This window comes from Ascaphus truei, chromosome 7 (assembly GCF_040206685.1).
Source record: "Ascaphus truei isolate aAscTru1 chromosome 7, aAscTru1.hap1, whole genome shotgun sequence".
Lineage (NCBI taxonomy): Eukaryota > Metazoa > Chordata > Amphibia > Anura > Ascaphidae > Ascaphus > Ascaphus truei.
Genome location: NC_134489.1, coordinates 12171206 through 12194772, shown reverse-complemented (window position 1 = coordinate 12194772; position 23567 = coordinate 12171206). Strand labels below are relative to the sequence as shown.

At 48.4% G+C, this 23567-nt stretch overlaps 1 protein-coding gene across 1 annotated transcript in view; it reads right to left on the bottom strand.

Moving 5' to 3' along the window:
- Positions 1 to 23567, bottom strand: part of CCDC9 (coiled-coil domain containing 9) — a 51123-nt gene that overhangs the window by 12518 nt on the left and 15038 nt on the right. The window contains exons 8-16 of the mRNA XM_075609961.1: positions 23561 to 23564; positions 22626 to 22730; positions 20537 to 20686; positions 19317 to 19784; positions 18676 to 18759; positions 17546 to 17713; positions 8403 to 8584; positions 2384 to 2433; positions 1210 to 1402 (exon numbers count right to left, since the gene is read on the bottom strand). Coding sequence (XP_075466076.1) covers positions 1210 to 1402; positions 2384 to 2433; positions 8403 to 8584; positions 17546 to 17713; positions 18676 to 18759; positions 19317 to 19784; positions 20537 to 20686; positions 22626 to 22730; positions 23561 to 23564 — 1404 coding nt within the window. The remainder of the gene's footprint in view (positions 1 to 1209; positions 1403 to 2383; positions 2434 to 8402; positions 8585 to 17545; positions 17714 to 18675; positions 18760 to 19316; positions 19785 to 20536; positions 20687 to 22625; positions 22731 to 23560; positions 23565 to 23567) is intronic.

The following is a 23567-nucleotide window of genomic DNA, read 5'->3' as shown; positions in this document are numbered from 1 at the left end:
TGGCTCCCCAGGTATCCCCAGGGTGATTCCTGAATTTTAATCCGTGATGTAAAGATGCAAGACTTTGTTCCAGCACAGCAGCAACCAGTCCAGGAGTGAAGGGGTAAACAACAACATAACCACAGGACTTTTAAAACCCAGGCTACATTTCTTGCACTGGCAAGCAAAGGACCATTTCTTTCGTTCCAAGGACAATTTATTTCGTTCCCTTATTCCAGTGAGTGTTGTTTTCAGTGTATTCTGCAGATGTCGTGTGTTTGTCTATTAAAGAAATAAATCACAATTTATTTTGCACAATTTATTTTGCAACTTGTTCTGTTCAATCAAGTACCCAGAAATATAAATGTGTTGATAAAAGTTGGTGTCATCGTGACACCGACAATTTGCAGAGTTACATATTTTTGCCCCAAGTCCAGAAGACCTCCAGCAATAAATCAGACAACCCGCCAAAGCACGTGAGAAAGTGGCCTCCATACGAACCAAGTAATGCTCATGAAATGCATCAACTTTACCAAGATCAAAATAAATGGAGTAGCACAAGAAGTGTAAACTATCACTACCTTGGCCAGCAAGTAACAATGGAAGGGAACCATTAGAATGACATCAAGAAAATGAAGTTGGGATGGTGCGCATCTGGAAGAAACAAGACAGACATCTCAAGGGAGGGGTGTGCAAACTGGGGGGGCACGCAGCACTTAGAGGCCCCGCGCTCTTCCCCAAACGCATTTAAATTAAATGCCGGGGAACGAGCTCAAGGCCTTTAAGTTCCCTCGTCTCTGGCAGCACAAACAAATGACGCCGTGGGGTCACACGACGCTGTGACATGAGAAACGCCGGAGCCAAGGTAAGGAGGGGCCGCGAGCAATAATTCAGGAGTGTCAGACAACACAAAGACGTATGGGGGAGATGTACGCTGGGTATTACCTGAAGAGACAGGAACAAGAATGAATGGGTTCAAAACTAAACAGAGGTCTGTGACCTCACAAGGGTGAAGAAATTAATTTCAGTGGGCCGGACATATTGCAGAAAGAAATTACCATTGCTGGACAAAGATAGTACTGGACTAGATTCCAAGAGAGATTTAAAGGCCAAGATGACAACCAAAAGTCAGATCGGAGGTAAAAATTAGAAAGTGTGTTGATGCAGCATAGTACCTAGAAGATCATTGGGGGGCTTCCCCCAGCTTATAATATAGATATAATGCAATACATGTATAAGAAAGGGTTACAGACCCCTCCGGCAGATAAGGGGTTAAAACGCCTATCTTTGACATGGTACCTGTAAGGCTTATCCCGTCCCCTTCCTCTGTTGCGATCCCTCTTCCTGCTGGACTCTGTGGCGACGCTCTCTGGAAGGAATTCCCCCATGGTGTGGGGCTTTGGAGCACCTCGCTTGCCCATGTCTGTGAATCAGTTAATTAAATTAAGATGGTTCATCCTAAAGCAGCAGAACAGAACTTCATTTTGTTTAGATAGGTTTGAAGCCGGGGTCTCCGGAGCTGAGCCACGTTCATTTAGGCTCCGGGAAACCCCTGCTTTCCGAGATGGTTATTGCCGCACTGGGAGCTGGTTGCCGCTCTGCAGGTTGTGTCCTGGTCACGCGGGCCAACAGGAAGCCGCAAGGGATGAGGTCACAGCCTCCCAATGACCAGCATGACTTGGGAGCTTTAAATCTGCCATTTCCATCTCCCCCCATAGCCCAGCTGGGGCAGATACCAGCACCCCCCACAGAGGTATCAGCACCCCCCACAGAGGTATCAGCACCCCCCCACAGAGGTATCAGCACCCCCCCACAGAGGTATCAGCACCCCCCCACAGAGGTATCAGCACCCCCCCACAGAGGTATCTCGGGAAGCAGGGGGTCCCCGGAGCAGATACCAGCACCCCCCACAGAGGTATCTCGGGAAGCAGGGGGTCCCCGGAGCAGATACCAGCACCCCCCACAGAGGTATCTCGGGAAGCAGGGGGTCCCGGAGCAGATACCAGCACCCCACACAGAGGTATCTCGGGAAGCAGGGGGTCCCCGGAGCAGATACCAGCACCCCCCACAGAGGTATCTCGGGAAGCAGGGGGTCCCGGAGCAGATACCAGCATCCCACACAGAGGTATCTCGGGAAGCAGGGGGTCCCCGGAGCAGATACCAGCACCCCCCACAGAGGTATCTCGGGAAGCAGGGGGTCCCTGGAGCAGAAATTAACGTGGTGAAGCTCTAGAGACCCCCTGCTTCAAACCTATAAACAAAAATAAAAACACAAACACGATTAATAATAATAATATATATATATTATTTTTTTTAATATAAAAAGAAAATAACAGGATTGCTGCTTTAATACCACCCAAAAATAATCTTTAAAAAAGGTAACACACACGATTCAGATACTCGCCTCGCCTGCTGCCAAGCTCTTGCTCAACTGGAGCGCCGTCGTCCTTAAACCTGTAACGTAAGAAAGAGAGGGCTAATTCCCAACTGTACAAGTAAGGCTATCACACAAGAACACAGTGCTGTCTTCATACAGTCTTATCACCCGCACTGTCCTCAGGCACACGCACGCATTATTACCTGAACAAAGGGCAACGCAATGCTCACAAGCGCAGAGATTTTACATGCTTGGGATGGAACAATGCGGTATGGGACATTTGGTCACGGCCATTTAGCCTCCGGCACTTCACTGCACCTCATCTTGCCGCAGCCTATCCACCGCTGAAATCCCTGCCACGGCCAAGGTAAGTTTAATTACCGTTTAGGGTAAGGGGTTAATTTAATGGGTTTTAGGCACTTGCCCTCAGCGGCAAAGTGGTTGGCGGCAGCAGGTTCCGGCGGCGGGGCGAGTCGTGGCGAAGGAACGGTGGCCATTTGGTCGCAGTGAAACGGCCGTGACCAAAAATGTCCTAGACCAATAACAATGGTGAGCGCTTACTTAGGCACCACACACAAAGATACACTTTTCCCCTTGTTGAATGCAGATAGAGAAATATTCCTGGTAGGAGAATTGTGCCTGTAACTGCTCTCTGCACTAAACTGTCACAACATATAAAAGGTAATCATAGTTATACAATGATTATAAAAAAGCGCATTGGTAGGTTTGAACAGTCATGCGTCTTATACAATGACCGATTCACAGCAGGCTTTGTGCACTGGTCTTTACAGCAATATCACGCTAATCACACTGCAGCGTAGAAGAATACTAGTAGGAATAACATACATAGAATAAAACATTTGGGAGGCTGTAAGCTATTTAGGGCAGGGACTCGCTTCTATGTAGTGCGTTGGGAGACTGAGGCAGGAGTACAGGGTAAAACACATGTTAGAAGTTATAAAAGATACAGACTGGAATAACTTAACGCTATGAAATCCATTCTTGTTTTGTAAATTCTTTAGTTATATATGAAATCCATTGTAAGCGAAACGCGCCATGTGAGAGCAGCCACTTATAAAGAACTGGACATCTGTTCCCATATAGGGTTTGCTGTGGGTGCATTATGGAGCTGTGGAAATGCTCCAGTATTAGAGATGACTTTTCAGGTAGGTGTTTAAGCTGGCTGAGTATATAAAGGTGTGATAGGTGGGGCCATATGGAATGGTTAAATGAAACAATAGTGATGAGGTTATAGGGAGCAAATCAGAGAAGTTATAGGGAGCAATAGAACTTATAGGCAAGGCCCAAAAACCTAAAGCCACATCCACTTGCTGGTGAGGAGTGGAAAATTGGGGGGGGACACGTGGAGATTAAAGCATAATGCGCAGTAGCTGCAGTACCTCTTTGGATGCAGAGCTGTTAATCATTCTGCTTCCAGAAATCATGCTCCATAATGCCTCGCATAGAGCTATGCAAAGCATCATGGGGTGCGGCTTCGAGATGCAGAGCAGTGATAAGACAGCTCTGGAAGCGGGTACATGGAGGTACAGGCAGTGTTATAGGGAGCGGGTACATGGAGGTACAGGCAGTGTTATAGGGAGCGGGCACATGGAGGTACAGGCAGTGTTATAGGGAGCGGGTACATGGGACAGGCAGTGTTATAGGGAGCGGGTACATGGGACAGGCAGTGTTATAGGGAGCGGGTACATGGGATAGGCAGTGTTATAGGGAGCGGGTACATGGAGGTACAGGCAGTGTTATAGGGAGCGGGTACATGGGAGGGACAGGCAGTGTTATAGGGAGCGGGTACATGGGACAGGCAGTGTTATAGGGAGCGGGTACATGGGACAGGCAGTGTTATAGGGAGCGGGTACATGGGACAGGCAGTGTTATAGGGAGCGGGTACATGGAGGTACAGGCAGTGTTATAGGGAGCGGGTACATGGGAGGGACAGGCAGTGTTATAGGGAGCGGGTACATGGGACAGGCAGTGTTATAGAGAGCGGGTACATGGAGCTACAGGAGTTATAGGGAGCAGGTACATGGGAAATACAGGCAGTGTTATAGGGAGCGGGTACATGGAGAGACAGGCAGTGTTATAGGGAGCGGGTACATGGAGAGACAGGCAGTGTTATAGGGAGCGGGTACATGGGACAGGCAGTGTTATAGGGAGCGGGTACATGGGACAGGCAGTGTTATAGGGAGCGGGTACATGGGAAATACAGGCAGTGTTATAGGGAGCGGGTACATGGGAAATACAGGCAGTGTTATAGGGAGCGGGTACATGGGAAATACAGGCAGTGTTATAGGGAGCGGGTACATGGGAAATACAGGCAGTGTTATAGGGAGCGGGTACATGGGAAATACAGGCAGTGTTATAGGGAGCGGGTACATGGGAAATACAGGCAGTGTTATAGGGAGCGGGTACATGGGAAATACAGGCAGTGTTATAGGGAGCGGGTACATGGGAAATACAGGCAGTGTTATAGGGAGCGGGTACATGGGAAATACAGGCAGTGTTATAGGGAGCGGGTACATGGGAAATACAGGCAGTGTTATAGGGAGCGGGTACATGGGAAATACAGGCAGTGTTATAGGGAGCGGGTACATGGGAAATACAGGCAGTGTTATAGGGAGCGGGTACATGGGAAATACAGGCAGTGTTATAGGGAGCGGGTACATGGGAGGGACAGGCAGTGTTATAGGGAGCGGGTACATGGAGGGACAGGCAGTGTTATAGAGAGCGGGTACATGGGAGGGACAGGCAGTGTTATAGAGAGCGGGTACATGGGAGGGACAGGCAGTGTTATAGAGAGCGGGTACATGGGAGGGACAGGCAGTGTTATAGGGAGCGGGTACATGGAGGGACAGGCAGTGTTATAGGGAGCGGGTACATGGAGGGACAGGCAGTGTTATAGGGAGCGGGTACATGGGAAATACAGGCAGTGTTATAGGGAGCGGGTACATGGAGAGACAGGCAGTGTTATAGGGAGCGGGTACATGGGACAGGCAGTGTTATAGGGAGCGGGTACATGGGACAGGAAGTGTTATAGGGAGCGGGTACATGGGAAATACAGGCAGTGTTATAGGGAGCGGGTACATGGGAAATACAGGCAGTGTTATAGGGAGCGGGTACATGGGAAATACAGGCAGTGTTATAGGGAGCGGGTACATGGGACAGGCAGTGTTATAGGGAGCGGGTACATGGAGGGACAGGCAGTGTTATAGAGAGCGGGTACATGGGAGGGACAGGCAGTGTTATAGAGAGCGGGTACATGGGAGGGACAGGCAGTGTTATAGGGAGCGGGTACATGGGAGGGACAGGCAGTGTTATAGGGAGCGGGTACATGGAGGGACAGGCAGTGTTATAGGGAGCGGGTACATGGAGGGACAGGCAGTGTTATAGGGAGCGGGTACATGGGAAATACAGGCAGTGTTATAGGGAGCGGGTACATGGAGAGACAGGCAGTGTTATAGGGAGCGGGTACATGGGACAGGCAGTGTTATAGGGAGCGGGTACATGGGACAGGCAGTGTTATAGGGAGCGGGTACATGGGAAATACAGGCAGTGTTATAGGGAGCGGGTACATGGGAAATACAGGCAGTGTTATAGGGAGCGGGTACATGGGAAATACAGGCAGTGTTATAGGGAGCGGGTACATGGGACAGGCAGTGTTATAGGGAGCGGGTACATGGAGAGACAGGCAGTGTTATAGGGAGCGGGTACATGGGAAATACAGGCAGTGTTATAGGGAGCGGGTACATGGGACAGGCAGTGTTATAGGGAGCGGGTACATGGGACAGGCAGTGTTATAGGGAGCGGGTACATGGGACAGGCAGTGTTATAGGGAGCGGGTACATGGGACAGGCAGTGTTATAGGGAGCGGGTACATGGGACAGGCAGTGTTATAGGGAGCGGGTACATGGGAAATACAGGCAGTGTTATAGGGAGCGGGTACATGGGAAATACAGGCAGTGTTATAGGGAGCGGGTACATGGGAGGGACAGGCAGTGTTATAGGGAGCGGGTACATGGAGGGACAGGCAGTGTTATAGAGAGCGGGTACATGGGAGGGACAGGCAGTGTTATAGGGAGCGGGTACATGGAGGGACAGGCAGTGTTATAGGGAGCGGGTACATGGAGGGACAGGCAGTGTTATAGGGAGCGGGTACATGGGAAATACAGGCAGTGTTATAGGGAGCGGGTACATGGAGAGACAGGCAGTGTTATAGGGAGCGGGTACATGGGACAGGCAGTGTTATAGGGAGCGGGTACATGGGACAGGCAGTGTTATAGGGAGCAGGTACATGGGAAATACAGGCAGTGTTATAGGGAGCGGGTACATGGGAAATACAGGCAGTGTTATAGGGAGCGGGTACATGGGAAATACAGGCAGTGTTATAGGGAGCGGGTACATGGGACAGGCAGTGTTATAGGGAGCGGGTACATGGAGAGACAGGCAGTGTTATAGGGAGCGGGTACATGGGAAATACAGGCAGTGTTATAGGGAGCGGGTACATGGGACAGGCAGTGTTATAGGGAGCGGGTACATGGGACAGGCAGTGTTATAGGGAGCGGGTACATGGGACAGGCAGTGTTATAGGGAGCGGGTACATGGGACAGGCAGTGTTATAGGGAGCAGGTACATGGGAAATACAGGCAGTGTTATAGGGAGCGGGTACATGGGAAATACAGGCAGTGTTATAGGGAGCGGGTACATGGGAAATACAGGCAGTGTTATAGGGAGCGGGTACATGGGAGGGACAGGCAGTGTTATAGGGAGCGGGTACATGGGACAGGCAGTGTTATAGGGAGCGGGTACATGGGACAGGCAGTGTTATAGGGAGCGGGTACATGGGAAATACAGGCAGTGTTATAGGGAGCGGGTACATGGAGAGACAGGCAGTGTTATAGGGAGCGGGTACATGGGAAATACAGGCAGTGTTATAGGGAGCGGGTACATGGGACAGGCAGTGTTATAGGGAGCGGGTACATGGGACAGGCAGTGTTATAGGGAGCGGGTACATGGGACAGGCAGTGTTATAGGGAGCAGGTACATGGGAAATACAGGCAGTGTTATAGGGAGCGGGTACATGGGAAATACAGGCAGTGTTATAGGGAGCGGGTACATGGGAAATACAGGCAGTGTTATAGGGAGCGGGTACATGGGAAATACAGGCAGTGTTATAGGGAGCGGGTACATGGGAGGGACAGGCAGTGTTATAGGGAGCGGGTACATGGGACAGGCAGTGTTATAGGGAGCGGGTACATGGGACAGGCAGTGTTATAGGGAGCAGGTACATGGGAAATACAGGCAGTGTTATAGGGAGCGGGTACATGGGAAATACAGGCAGTGTTATAGGGAGCGGGTACATGGGAAATACAGGCAGTGTTATAGGGAGCGGGTACATGGGAAATACAGGCAGTGTTATAGGGAGCGGGTACATGGGAGGGACAGTGTTATAGGGAGCGGGTACATGGAGGTACAGGCAGTGTTATAGGGAGCGGGTACATGGGAGGGACAGGCAGTGTTATAGGGAGCGGGTACATGGGAGGGACAGGCAGTGTTATAGGGAGCGGGTACATGGGAGGTACAGGCAGTGTTATAGGGAGCGGGTACATGGGAAATACAGGCAGTGTTATAGGGAGCGGGTACATGGGAAATACAGGCAGTGTTATAGGGAGCGGGTACATGGGAGGTACAGGCAGTGTTATAGGGAGCGGGTACATGGGAGGTACAGGCAGTGTTATAGGGAGCGGGTACATGGGAAATACAGGCAGTGTTATAGGGAGCGGGTACATGGGAGGTACAGGCAGTGTTATAGGGAGCGGGTACATGGGAGGTACAGGCAGTGTTATAGGGAGCGGGTACATGGGAGGGACAGGCAGTGTTATAGGGAGCAAGGGAGGAGGAGAGAGAGGTTGGTAGATGAGGTGAAGATGGTTTCTGGAGGTGTGGAGGTAAAGCAGTTGTGTTTTGCAGTGTGTAGGCTCTCACTGCTCCACCATGCGCCTGCACTGTGGACCCCCTGCCCCTCCACACTTACATTGACTCGGTTTTCTCCGCATCCCACTCTCGCCGCCACTGCCCCGTTGCATTGCGATGCCGCTCCAGCCGCTCCTGGTCTATCTGCTCCCGCTCCTTCTTCCAGCGGACGTACTCTGCCCGCTCCCTCCCAGTCATGGACATGGTCATGTCCACCTGGTTTTTCGGCCTGGGTCTCCGCACCTTTGAAGACCAGCAAATGCGAGGGCACCAATTACGCAACAGCACTCAATGCACAAAAAGCACAACACATTCACAGTCCTGGCGCTCGGAAAGCGGGGGTCCCAGGAAGTGGGGAGACAGAAGAGGTAAGTCAAGTTATAGCATATGCCATATTTTTTAGGGACCAACAGCGTTGGACATGAAATTATAGCATACATTGTTTTCCATACCTCAATGTTCAAGTATACTTGTCACTTAAAGCTGCAGACCAAGCAATATCTCACGTGTGTGTTTTTAATAAATCACTTCTGTACTATGAGAAAATATTTGTGGCATTTTTTTTTTTTTAAAAAACAACTTTGAATTACATTTTTAATGCATTATAATGTAAAAAATGGTTTCTATAGCAACCATTTACAAAGTCACATCCCCTTCCTCTTCTGAAACGGGCTCCGGCACACCCCTTTGAGCCCTGCCCTCTCTCTAGCAGTGCACCAACTGTATCTAGTGACTGCCTGGTCACATGATCTTCCCCACAGTACTTTGCATCTTTGGTCCTCTTCTGCTGCACTGACAGCAAATCCCCAAGTGAACCCCCGAGCCGAATCTTCGCCGATCAATTACAGGTGAACGGATCGACCGGCAACTTAGCTAATTACTTATAATTGGGGAGAGGGAGACTGCTGCTTTAAGGAAATCCCATGCGGTGGACGGCACACTTGAAGAATCCTATGGGGTTAGGACAAATCTGTACACTATAGCTTCCATTTATAAAGAACTCTACTGTTGGTCCCATAAAAGAGTATCACAAGCTACATTTTAAATGAACCCTTACTTCCCCGCCACAGTCCTGAACATCAGAGATGGGGGTAACAATTGTGTATGGGCAGAAACCCTTCTCCCGAGTGGGAAAGCAATGGTTCCGGAATCCAATGGACACATTTTGACCTCACGTGCTATAATACATCATATGGTCCCTGACTTAAAGAGCAGCACTTTCCTAAGGGCCCCCTTCATTTATAGGTAATAATGGGGTCCCCGGAGCAAACTGCATTCATTTCAGCTTTGGGTCACGTTATTCTTAGCGGAGAAGGTCCGGCTGGTGCTTCATGGAGGTTTAAGCCATGTCACACGTGCCAATAGCAGGAGGAGACAAATTACATTGCGGCTGCCTTTTGGTCCGCCTCACAGGAGATTTAAACTGTTATTCTGTCTCCTGGAGCGGACAGTACAGGAGACCCCTTCCCCAGTATGCATCAAGAGAAGGAGGGGAGAGAAGGGGAGGGGGGGAGAGAAGGGAAGAAGGGGAGAGAAGAAGGGAAGAAGGGGAGGGGGGGAGAGAAGAAGGGGGGGAGAGAAGAAGGGAAGAAGGGGAGGGGGGAAGAGAAGAAGGGGAAAAAGGGGAGAGAAGAAGGGAAGGGGAAAAAGGGGAGAGAAGAAGGGAAGGGGAAAAAGGGGAGAGAAGAAGGGAAAAAGGGGAAAGAAGGGGAGAGAAGAAGGGGAGGAGGGGAGAGAAGAAGGGGAGGAGGGGAGAGAAGAAGGGGAGGAGGGGAGAGAAGGGGAGGAGGGGAGAGAAGAAGGGAAGAAGGGGAGGGGGGGAGAGAAGAAGGGGAGGGGGGGAGAGAAGAAGGGAAGAAGGGGAGGGGGGGAGAGAAGAAGGGATGAAGGGGAGGGGGGGAGAGAAGAAGGGATGAAGGGGAGGGGGGGAGAGAAGAAGGGATGAAGGGGAGGGTGGGAGAGAAGAAGGGAAGAAGGGATGGAGGGGAGAGAAGAAGGGAAGAAGGGATGGAGGGGAGAGAAGAAGGGAAAAAGGGGAAAGAAGAAGGGAAAAAGGGGAGGAGGGGAGAGAAGGGAAAAAGGAGAGGAGGGGAGAGAAGGGAAAAAGGAGAGGAGGGGAGAGAAGGAAAAAAGGAGAGGAGGGGAGAGAAGGAAAAAAGGAGAGGAGGGGAGAGAAGGAAAAAGGGGGAGGAGGGGAGAGAAGGGAAAAGGGGGAGGAGGGGAGAGAAGGGAAAAGGGGGAGGAGGGGAGAGAAGGGAAAAGGGGGAGGAGGGGAGAGAAGGGAAAAAGAAGGGGAGAGAAGGGAAAAGGGGGAGGAGGGAAAAGGGGGAGGAGGGGAGAGAAGGGAAAAAGGGGAGGAGGGGAGAGAGAAGGGGAGGAGGGGAGAGAAGGGAAGAAGGGGAGGGGGGAGAGAAGAAGGGGGGGAGAGAAGAAGGGAAGAAGGGGAGGGGGGAGAGAAGAAGGGATGAAGGGGAGGGTGGGAGAGAAGGGAAGAAGGGATGGAGGGGAGAGAAGAAGGGAAGAAGGGATGGAGGGATGGAGGGGAGAGAAGAAGGGAAAAAGGGGAAAGAAGAAGGGAAAAAGGGGAAAAAGGGGAGAGAAGGGAAAAAGGGGAGGAGGGGAGAGAAGAAGGGAAAAAGGGGAGGAGGGGAGAGAAGGAAAAAAGGGGAGATGGGGAGAGAAGGAAAAAAGGGGAGGAGGGGAGAGAAGGAAAAAAGGGGAGGAGGGGAGAGAAGGAAAAAAGGGGAGGAGGGGAGAGAAGGAAAAAAGGGGAGATGGGGAGAGAAGGAAAAAAGGGGAGGGGGGGAGAGAAGGAAAAAAGGGGAGGAGGGGAGAGAAGGAAAAAAGGGGAGGAGGGGAGAGAAGGAAAAAAGGAGAGGAGGGGAGAGAAGGAAAAAAGGAGAGGAGGGGAGAGAAGGAAAAAAGGAGAGGAGGGGAGAGAAGGAAAAAAGGAGAGGAGGGGAGAGAAGGAAAAAAGGAGAGGAGGGGAGAGAAGGAAAAAAGGAGAGGAGGGGAGAGAAGGAAAAAAGGAGAGGAGGGGAGAGAAGGAAAAAAGGAGAGGAGGGGAGAGAAGGAAAAAGGGAGAGGAGGGGAGAGAAGGGGAGAGAAGGAAAAAGGGAGAGGAGGGGAGAGAAGGGAAAAGGGGGAGGAGGGGAGAGAAGGGAAAAGGGGGAGGAGGGGAGAGAAGGAAAAAAGGAGAGGAGGGGAGAGAAGGAAAAAAGGAGAGGAGGGGAGAGAAGGAAAAAAGGAGAGGAGGGGAGAGAAGGGAAAAGGGGGAGGAGGGGAGAGAAGGGAAAAGGGGGAGGAGGGGAGAGAAGGGAAAAGGGGGAGGAGGGGAGAGAAGGGAAAAGGGGGAGGAGGGGAGAGAAGGGAAAAGGGGGAGGAGGGGAGAGAAGGGAAAAGGGGGAGGAGGGGAGAGAAGGGAAAAGGGGGAGGAGGGGAGAGAAGGGAAAAGGGGGAGGAGGGGAGAGAAGGGAAAAGGGGGAGGAGGGGAGAGAAGGGAAAAAGGGGAGGAGGGGAGAGAAGGGAAAAGGGGGAGGAGGGGAGAGAAGGGAAAAGGGGGAGGAGGGGAGAGAAGGGAAAAAGGGGAGGAGGGGAGAGAAGGGAAAAGGGGGAGGAGGGGAGAGAAGGGAAAAAGGGGAGGAGGGGAGAGAAGGGAAAAAGGGGAGGAGGGGAGAGAAGGGAAAAAGGGGAGGAGGGGAGAGAAGGGAAAAAGGGGAGGAGGGGAGAGAGAAGGGGAGGAGGGGAGAGAGAAGGGGAGGAGGGGAGAGAGAAGGGGAGGAGGGGGGAGAGAGAAGGGGAGGAGGGGGGAGAGAAGAAGGGGAGGGGGGAGAGAAGAAGGGGAGGAGGGGGGAGAGAAGAAGGGGAGGAGGGGGGAGAGAAGAAGGGGAGGAGGGGGGAGAGAAGAAGGGGAGGAGGGGGGAGAGAAGAAGGGGAGGAGGGGGGAGAGAAGGGGAGGAGGGGGGAGAGAAGAAGGGGAGGGGGGGGAGAGAAGAAGGGGAGGGGGAGAGAAGAAGGGGAGGGGGGAGAGAAGAAGGGGAGGGGGGAGAGAAGAAGGGGAGGGGGAGAGAAGAAGGGGAGGGGGGAGAGGAGAAGAGGAGGAGGGGAGGGGAGGGAAGAGGAGAGGAAAGGAGGGGAGAGGAGAAGAGAAGAGGAGAGGAGAAGAGGAGGAAGGGAGAGAAGGAGAGAGACTGTAGTAGCGAAAACACCACATTTCAGAGTGAGTATTTAAATTGTACATAGCGCTTCACAGCAGTAATTCACGTGACAATGCAAGTAAGCTCTTCAGACAAAAATAGGAAAAGGAGTCCCTGCCCTGAAGAGCTTACAATTCAAGTGTTAAGTGGGGAGAACTTACAGAGACAGCAGGAGGGCGTTCTGGTAAGTAGGTCTGCAGGGGGACAAGGTCCGTGCATAGGAGATGTATAGCATCAGAGAAATACCCACGCCTCGTTACAGAGGTGTGTTTTAAGAAAGCTGGATAGAGAGGGGGCTAGTCGGGTATTGAGGGGAAGGGCATTACAGAGGTGTGGGGCAGTCAGTGAGAAAGGTTTAAGGCGGGAGAGGGCTTTAGATACAAAAGTGGTATAGAGAAGACATCTTTGAGCAGAACGCAAGAGTCGGGACGGTATATAGGGAGAAATTAGGGCTGAGATGCAAGGAGGGGCAGAGGAATGTATAGCCTTAAAAGAGATGAGGAGAATCATGACATTTCTCTGTAAATACTGTATATACTTTGAGCTTGCGTGTACTGACTGATGTGTGGTTGATTTCAAGTGCTGGTTGTTTAAAGTGTGTGCAGTTAGAACCAGAAGTAGTTTGAACAAGGAAGCGGTTAAACAAGGTATAGTTATTGAAGTACAGTTTACTGTTAGTACTTCTACACTTCATAGTTGCTAGAATGAGCAGGATTGAAAATGCCACTCAATGCACATCTTGCCACATGTATGTGCACTTGGAGCAGCTGTTCCAAGGAGCTGTGAGACGTGTGAGCGGGTGGTCTCTTTAGAATCAGAGATTGCTGATCTGAAGAGGCAACTTGCAATATTGAGGGACATTGGCAATCTTGAAAGGGAATTAGAGCTCACTGAGCAGGCCCTTGCTTCGACTAGTGGTGCAGATGGTGCCGCTGTTAGTGAGGAGCAGGTAGGTAGCTTAGTTGCTGTTAGTGAGGAGCAGGTAGGTAGCTGGGTGACAGTTAGAAGGGGAAGCAGGGGCAATAGGGAGAGGCAGGTCGTTTCTGAGCTGACACATCCCAATAGATTTGCCATATTGAGTGAAGATATTGGGAATGTTGGGGCAGAAATGGCAAGGCTGGGGGAGACTAATTCCTCTAGCAGCCAGGGGAATAGTTCCTCCAGCACAGGGGGACTCAGAATGCTCAGATACAAAGAAAGATTGTGATGGTAGGGGACTCCATTATTAGGAAGGTAGATAGGGCAATCTGTTGCCAGGACCGCATGAACCGAACAATTTGTTGTCTCCCGGGTGCTCGGGTTCGGCACATTGCGGATCGGGTAGACAGATTGTTGGGGGGGGCTGGGATTGACCCGGCGGTCTTGGTACACGTTGGCACCAATGACAAAGTTAGAGAAAGATGGAGGGTCCTAAAGAAATGATTACAGGGATCTAGGCCAAAAGCTTAAGGCAAGGACCTCCAAGGTAGTATTTTCTGAAATACTACCAGTGCCATGCGTTACCGCAGGGAGACTGTCAGAGATCAGGGAAGTTAATGCATGGCTAAGAAAGTGGTGCAGGAAGAAGGGGTTTGGGTTTTTAGAGCACTGGGACTCCTTTTCTGAGAGGTGCCATCTATATTCTAGGGACGGATTGCACCTCAATGAAGAGGGATCTTCTGTGCTAGGGGGGAGAATGCTTAAAAGGTTGGAGGAGATTTTAAACTAGGATGGAGGAGGGAGGGGAATGAAACAGATAATGAACTAAATGGAATAGATGAGGATACAAGGTGGTATGGAGGTAGAATGGGGGCAAGTGCAAGTTTGACAAGCAGTGAGACACCCATAGTAAATACAGATAATACTAGAAAACTTCTAAAGACTAAACCAAGTGGGCGCAGAAAGGAAGGAGCAGATAAGATAATAGTACAGGCTGAAAAAAACCTGAAATGCATGCTTGCTAATGCAAGAAGCCTGACAGATAAAATGGAGAAGCTTGAATTAATAGCTGCAAGGGAGCAGTATGATATAGGTATTACTGAAACATGGTGGGATGAAACTCATGACTGGACAGTTAATTTAGAGGGTTATTCTCTTTTTCGGAAGGATCGAACAAATAGAAGGGGAGGTGGAGTATGTTTATATGTTAAACCGGATCTAAAACCTATTATAAGTGTTGATGTCTATGAAGGGAATGATGAAAATGTAGACACTTTGTGGATAGAAATTAGCAGTGGAGGTAAAAGTATAAAGAAAATGTTTGTGGGAATATGCTATAAACCACCAAATATCTGTGAGATTGGGGAAGCTAAAATACTTTTGCAAATGGATAAGGCATCAAAAACTGGGTCATGTTTGCATAATGGGGGATTTTAATTATCCAGACAGACTGGGGCAATGAGATTAGCGTTACAACAAAAGGGAACAGGTTTTTGGGGGTGCTTAAAGACAATTAAATGACCCAAATTATCGAGGAACCAACCAGGAGAGGGGCAGTTCTGGATTTGGTCATATCAAACAATGTAGAAGTAATAACAAATATTCAAGTCCGGGAACATTTGGGTAACAGTGATCATAACATGGTCTCATTTGAAATAAATTATAAAAAAACAGATTACTTGGGTTCAACAAAGACCTTCAACTTTGGAAAGGCAGATTTTCATAAACTGAAGACTAATCTAGTAGTAATACAATGGGATGATGTTTTTGCAGGGAAAAATGTAGAAGATAAATGGGCAGTCTTTAAAACATTGTTAGAAAAGCACACTTATCAGTGTATACCCTTGGGTAATAAGTATAAAAGAAATAAGTCAAAACCAATGTGGCTAAATAAACAGGTAGGGAGGAAATGGACAAGAAGAGAAAGACGTTTAGATTCTTTAAGTCAGAAGGGACGGAGACATCGTATCAGAATTATAAGGAATGTAACAAAAATTGCAAAAGGGCAATTTAATTAGCAAAAATGGATAATGAAAAAAGGATTGCAATAGAAAGTAAGGTCAATCCTAAAAAATTCTTTAAGTACCTTAATAACAAACAAATGAAAAATGAAGAAAATATAGGACCCTTTCAGTGTGAGATGGGTAGGCAGATTATTGGAGATAAGGAAAAAGCGGAGGTATTAAACAAATTCTTTGCCTCTGTGTTTACCAGGGAAGAATCAAGTTCAATAGTAGCGCCACAGGAGGAAGCCACAACCTCCATATTAATGAACAATTGGTTAACTGAGGAAGAAGTTCATAAGCGACTTGAAAAAATTTAAGTAAATAAGGCACCTGGCCCCGATGGCATACATCCAAGAGTTCTCAAGGAGTTAAGCTCAGTAATAGCCAAACCCATTATATTTAATATTCAAGGACTCCATTTCCACAGGCTCAGTACCACAAGATTGGCGTAAAGCAGATGTGGTGCCTATATTTAAAATGGGAGCTAGATCACAACCGGGAAATTACAGACCTGTAAGCCTGACTTCAATAGTAGGGAAACTACTTGAAGGTTTAATACGGGATAATATTCAGGAATACCTAACGGAAAATAAAATTATTAGTAATAGTCAGCATGGATTTATGAAGGATAGATCTTGCCAAACTAACCTTATTTGTTTCTTTGAGGAGGTAAGTAGGAATCTAGACCAGGGTAATGCTGTTGATGTGGTCTACTTAGATTTTGCAAAGGCTTTTGATACGGTTTCACACAAGAGGTTGGTGTACAAAATAAAGAAAGTTGGACTCTCTAATAATATATGCACCTGGATTGAAAACTGGTTAAAGGACAGACAACAGAGGGTTGTCATAAATGGAACTTTTTCAGGTTAGGCTAAAGTCGTGAGTGGAGTACCTCAGGGATCGGTACTGGGACCCCTGCTTTTTAACTTGTTTATTAATGACCTTGAGGTTGGAATCGAGAGCAAAGTCTCCATCTTTGCTGATGATACTAAATTGTGTAAGGTAATAGAATCAGAGCAGGATGTAATTTATCTTCAGAAGGACTTGGAGAGACTGAAAACGTGGGCAGGTAAATGGCAAATGAGGTTTAATACAGATAAATGTAAGGTTATGCATTTGGGATGCAAGAATAAAAAGGCGACTTACAAATTAAATGGGGATAAATTGGGGAAATCCTTGATGGAGAAGGATTTAGGAGTGCTTGTAGACAGCAGGCTTAGCAATAGTGCCCAATGTCATGCAGTAGCTGCAAAGGCAAACAAGATCTTATCTTGCATCAAACGGGCAATGGATGGAAGGGAAGTAAACATAATTATGCCCCTTTATAAAGCACTAGTAAGACCACACCTTGAATATGGAGTACAATTTTGGGCACCAATCCTAAGAAAAGACATTATGGAACTAGAGAGAGTGCAGAGAAGAGCCACCAAATTAATAAAGGGGATGGACATTCTAACTTATGAGGAGAGGATAGCTAAATTAGATTTATTTACATTAGAAAAGAGGCGTCTAAGAGGGGATATGATAACTATATACAAATATATTCAGGGACAATACAAGGAGCTTTCAAAAGAACTATTCATCCCACGGGCAGTACAAAGGACTCGGGGCCATCCCTTTTGGTTGGAGGAAAGGAAATTTCACCAGCAACAAAGGAAAGGGTTCTTTACAGTAAGGGCAGTTAAAATGTGGAATGCATTACCCATGGAGACTGTGATGGCAGATACAATAGATTTGTTCAAAAATAGGTTGGACATCTTTTCCGATGGGAAAGGTATACAGGGATATACCAAATAAGTATACATGGGAAGGATGTTGATCCAGGGATTAATCCGACTGCCAATTCTTGGAGTCAGGAAGGAATTAAGTTTTCCCCTCATGGGGTTTTTTGTTTCCTTTCTCTGGATCAATAAGTAAGTATAGATATAGGATAAAGTATCTGATGTCTAAATTTAGCATAGGTTGAACTTGATGGACATACATCTTTTTTCAACCTCATCTACTATGTAACTATGTAACTATATTGCCCCACTCTCACACCACCTCAAGGTGGGTCTGATCATGCCACTGCTGCAGATACATACGTGAGCCTCCTCTCTATCCAGGCCAGTTTTCACCTTCTCGAAATCCGTGCCCCCCCAGTTCCGGGTGTGCCTGCGGCTGCCCTCCTTCCGGTCAATCTCCACGACGGGCCCGGAACGCCTCGGGTCATCCAGAAAATTCCGCATGGGGTTCTTTTCTCGCGCGCCGTCCTGGGAGAGGGGGAAGGCGTCTCGTTTGGGTGCGCAAACAATGTAGCGAGCTACGTGGCAGTAGCAAACCGCTCGTGATTCAGCCTCCCAACTAACCTTAAATAGCACGTATTTGTATTAAAACTAGGAGGTTATCATTGTCAATTAAAATAATATTAAGCCTTACGATAACAGAACACATTAGGGAAAAAAACATTTTTTTATTTAAATAAACTACCTAAAAAAGGTGTCCAAATGTTGTGTAAAAAGATGGCAATCACTAAGGTTTTAAAACGGACACAGTCATTGGTTTCATTTAGGTCCCAGGAGGAACTGGAGTGGCACCCAAAAATTAACCCATCTTGAAAAGGAGCTGTCCTGTGACGTCCTTTTAAGATTTTATTCCATTTTTGTTTTAAAAAATGCCAAGTTAGAGTGTCCACGTGGTAACTCTGCTTTATTCTCACTTGCTCCACCTCAGCACAAAGTGGTTTTACGAGCAGAACAGGATTTTTATCCTGAGCTTTGCTGAACAGGTTATTTTAAGTCCAACCATGTAACTAATTGAAAGGGGTTTAGCAGCCATACGGATTTAGGTTTGGAGAACATTTTGGAGTGAAAAATACAGGGGTTTTTTTTTTAGTGGTTTTCCCTGTTAACCAATTACAAAAATGATATGTATATAAATCAAAAACGAAACATTTACTTCCAAAAAAAAAGGCTTGCAACACTCCGGCAGCAAAGAGGTTAAAAGTCTGATAAGAGTATTAACCTGTCGAGGCATTCCGCAGCCCCTGCAATGCTCCAGAATATCATCGCTCATCAGCAATCGTGACGTCCATGGACGACTCGTACAAAAGAGGGGGTCCTCTTTTGATGGCGGTCACCACTCCTTTTAAGCTCTGAATGCAATACAGCCCACCCCTCTAGCAAAAAGCCTATGACCTAGCTACATCTCAGGAGATAGATAGGTTCCAACTCACTCGCTGACTTCTCTCATACTCTGCAATCTGCTCCATTTCTTCGTTCATCTTTTCAATGTTCTGCCTTCTCTTCTCCTCCCATTCCTGAGCAGGAAAGGACAATGAGTACTAAAATCAAAACGACAGCACTAAAGCATACAACACAGTACCGATCATTCTCAAAAGGCCATATGCTATTTAACAAAGAGCTGTATCGTGAATCAGGGATTCTGCAGATCCATTGTAGATTGTGATCACTTAAATTAGGACAAACTCACAGGTCCCGTCTCATTGTGTATTGTCAATATACACAAAGAAGAGGCCTGCAGGGGTTGAAAAGATGTGTAGACGCGAAGAAGAGGTCATTGGGTTTTTTGGGAAGTTCTTAACACGTGAAGAGACTGGCAGATCCCTTATACAAACAACAAAACAGTAGGTGCGCTCTTAAACGTCAATATGTAACCAAAAGTGAAGATAATGGTGGTGGATATATAAGTGCTTGTAATCTTGTATTTAAAAAAATAAATTACAAAAACACAGACCTGTGAGTTTTGGAAAGCGCTGTACACACTACCGACGTGCACACCGTCCAAGGCGACCAAGGTTTACGATTCACTATACTAAGTTTGCACATGCATTCCGTTTACATCTAAATACGGTACCTTGTTTTTCTTGTCTGGTCCAATTACACCGTCGCCTCCGCCTCCCGGCCCATCGCCTCTCCCTGGCACTCCGCCACCCCTTCCTGGAACCCTTCCCCCTCTCTCTCCAGGGGCTGCGCCTCCCCTGGGGCTCAGAGCCGACGTCCACCTGTCCCCCCTTTCTCCGGGCGATGCATCTTCTGACCCTCTGGGCCCTCTTCTCGACCCTCCCCTTCCCTGGCTTCTCCGCCCTCTTGCCGCCCTCTCTGCTGGGTTAACACCATCTCCTTCTACTTCAAAGTGCTCTCCGGGCCAATCCATGTGGGGGGATCGCTCTCCGGGCCAATCCATGTGGGGGGATCGCACCCCTGGGAACGGGCCTGTCCTGCCGCTGCTCCTCCGAGTGGGGCTTTTTGGAGAGGTTTCGAAGCCGGGGGAGGGTTGTGCCGTTTTTGGAGATCTCCCATCATTTATTATGCGCTTTTCAGGCTGGGGGAAAAAAAAAAAAGATTGCACTTTTACACATGGGTTTTCACCCTGTCACATTTGCATCTGACCTTCCTGCTGGGCCCGTAGACATAAGGAATAATTCATCTACATATAGACCCCACCCCCTTAATAAGGAATTACTAAAGGGCCTCAACATGTACCGCTTGGAGGAGAGAAGGGGGAGGGGGGTAATGACAAACTTTCATATATAGCAAGGGTTTCGCCAAGGTGCAGGAGGGAAGCACGTTTCAGAGAAAGAGAAGGGCTGGAACAAGAGATGCGGCTCTGAAGCTGGAGGCGCGGGAGAAATGGGAGGCACTGCTTCACTGCAAGGGTGGTGGGCGCATGAAATGGCCTCACGGCAGAGGTGGTAGAGGCCAATACAGTAAGGGAATAAAAAAAGCTTGATAGACAAATATAGCGGCTCGTCGTCAAATGACGTCATGTAGTGTTCCGTTGTGGCAACGCGGTGTCATTTGATGCCGTGCGGCCATTTTAATGGGATTTGCAGGGGGAGACACATGACTTGCAGGAGAATGCCGGGAGACACCGCACCACGCCACCGCACCACGCCACCGCCAGTAAGCACTCGACAGCGGGCAATATAGCTATATATCCAACCCTCCCCCTCTTCCTGACTGCACCCACCACCTTTCAGAAAGGTCAGAGGGGAGGGGGGGGGGGGGGGGGAAGAAGAGGGCTGCGAGACGACAGAATTAGAGGAGAAAGAGAAGAGAACATTCGCAGCTCACCTCCGCCGAGTTGGAAACATTGACGGTGATGGAGAAGTTCTCCTTCTCTTTGCGGGCCTTGTCCGGCTCACTTTCCTGGTGCTTGGCTTTCCTGGGGGTGGTCACTGCGATCCCCTCCTGCTCCGCCCTCATGCGATCTTCCTGGATGAGCTGTGTTTAGAAGACGAGCCCTCAGTGACCGCACTTTAGTCAGTTAATGTGTGCCGGCGCGTTTATATAATCGCCTGCCGTGCACACAGCGCTTCACCGTGTACAGGCTCATGATGGGATTCCCTGACCCGCAGAGCTTACAATCAAAGTGGGATGTAGGCATTTTTACTTTTTCCCTCTGCGAGTCTCGCAACGCACATCACCAATAATGTAACGCTGCTTCACGCAGGGTTCGGGAGCTTTCAACAGCGGCCATTACGGGATCCCTAGTAGCCCAGTAGAGTGGCTACTGGCACCTACTACGGAGACCAGTATCTCCGGAAGCAGGGGGTTCCAGGAGCTCAAGTTAATGGGGTTCAGCGCCAGACACCCCCCCCCCCGCTTCAATCCCAATCCATTTTTTTTTTTAATGATGCTTCGTTCAGGAGATACAAGTATTTAAAATGTCAGGGATCTGGGATGTTAAAATCCTAGAGCCCAGTGCAGTCTAAACGGTTACAAATGGAAACCACGGCAGCTACAGACCAAGAAAATCATCATTGTGGACACAAAAAAAATAAAACAGTAAGCCATATGCAGAGGTGAAGATTAATGAGAGTTTAACGTAATCTTTCCTCTAGTTATAGGATGGAGACGGGGTCGCCGGAGCTGAACTGCGTTCATTTCAGCTCCGGGACCCCCCTGCTCCCCGAGACACAGACCTCCGATGGGGGTGCTGGTATCTCTCTGCAGGTTTAAATGTCCCGGTCACGCGGGACAACAGGAAGCCGCAAGGGATGACATTATGGCTTCCTATTGGCTCACCGAGAGAGAGCACCACACAGATACCAGCACCCCCGCGGAGTTAAGGATCTCGGGAAGCAGGGGGTCCCCGGAGCCGAAATTAACGCATTCAGCTCTAGACCAACTGCTTCAATCCTATCAAAAAAATAAAAGCAAGATGGCTGCTTTAAAGGGACGTGGCCCAACAAGGCACGGTGTTAACATTCAATAATAATTCACCATTTCTTATCTCCTAATTCTATTTGCCACGCTGCTGCAATATCATTAACCGGTTCACATTTCTTAGTACAAGAGACAGATCTTTAGTTACAACTTCTGGCCACAGAACAAGCCTGTGTAAGGTAATGGCCAAAGGTCATGTCCTACTCCGACAAATATTTAACTTGTTAGTAGAATTTTTTTGTGGTTCTCCCTGTTTCTGCAAACTCGCTCCGCCCTCTCGAGTTCCAACATCGCTGCCGTGGACAGACGCGTGGCAACGATGTCGGAGCTGAAGAGAGCGCACTCACAGGGGCGGAGCCAAGGACAGAGCGAGTCTGCAGACCGGGAGTGGGCCAAGGAAAATCCCTCCACAGACGAGTTAAATATTTGTTAGCGTAGGACTTTCCCTTTGTATTCCACTTGAATCACAGAACCAAGACATAGTGGTGTTTTCATCAGATTCAAATTTGTATCGCAGACATTTTTTTCCTTTTATTATTAGGAATAGGACAGAGAGGGAACATGCTTTTTCTACCACATTTATAGATTTTATAAAATGTTCTATACACAGATCGTTCCTTAGTCAACACCTGCAATACAAACACATACAAATCTCCCTTTCAAGTATGCCCTGGGGGATTATATTTAGGCCGTCACCATCTCCTTGTGCCGATCGCCAAGGTATTTACTTCTAGTGGCCTGCAAAATTATATACCCAGCTCTACAGTGCATATATGTGACACTCTGCAGCAGGGCCTACACCCTTTCAAATACAGAACAAAATATATTTATTTATGTATATAACACATTTTTATCTTGGTTTTAAAAAGGGTGTAGTATTTGCTGTAGGGCGATACCTCTACGGCTCTGCTGACAGTTACAGCTGAAAGCGGTTAGACAGGGGAATGGGATCCGCACTCCATGAATAGCACAGCCCGGAAACCGCGAGACATACTTGGTGTCTCCTGACCAGCGCCTCGTTCTTCTTGCGCAAGGCTTCTATCTTCCTGTCCAGCTCGGCATCTTTCTCCTCCTTCGATTTCAAGTCCACCACGGAGGCCTGTAAAATCAGGAGACATTTTCTGAGCCCCCCGTCTGTGTTTTAACTCTGAGTGCCCCATGACATCACAAGGTCCGGGCCCCATGAGGTAGTGACACATCATGGGTTTTAAAGCTGCAGACAAAGACATTCCTACATGTGGTTTAATAAATCACTTCTGTACAATAAGAAAATACTTGTAACTTTTTTTTTTAAACCACTGTGAAAGACATTTTTAATGTATGTATAATGTAGCAAGCGTTTTTTTGTTTCTATAGCAACCAATTACAAAGTCACATCTCCTTCCTCTTCTGAAACAGGCTCTGGCACACCCCTCTTTGAGCCCCACCCTCTCTAGCAGTGCACGAATTGTATCTAGTGACTGCCTGGTCACATGATCTTCCCCACAGAACTTTGCATCTTTGGTCATCTCCTGCTGCACTGGTAGCCATTTAGTGAACGCCGAGCCGAATCTTCGCCGATCGATCACAGGAGAACAGATCGATCGGCAACTTAGCCAATTACTTATTGTGTGGATCGTATTGATGCCCATATTAAAGGGAAAAAAATGTAAATAAAAAAACGGCAGCTTGGACTGCTTCTTTAAGCCAGAACGGAGGATGGCAACGCCCCCATCTCTGGCGTTCGCGTCAATTAGTGGCACCGCAATCACGATGTGCCGGAGAGACTGTGGCACTCTGGTGTTGCTGCCCCTCCATGACTCAAAAGGTTAAAAAAAAAAAACACACGTAAAGAATGAAACAAATCTAATTATTTTCACAATGCTTCCAAATGCAACTATAAATAAGGATTTCTAAATACGTGTCGGATGTTCACCGCCATTAGCACACGTTGCTA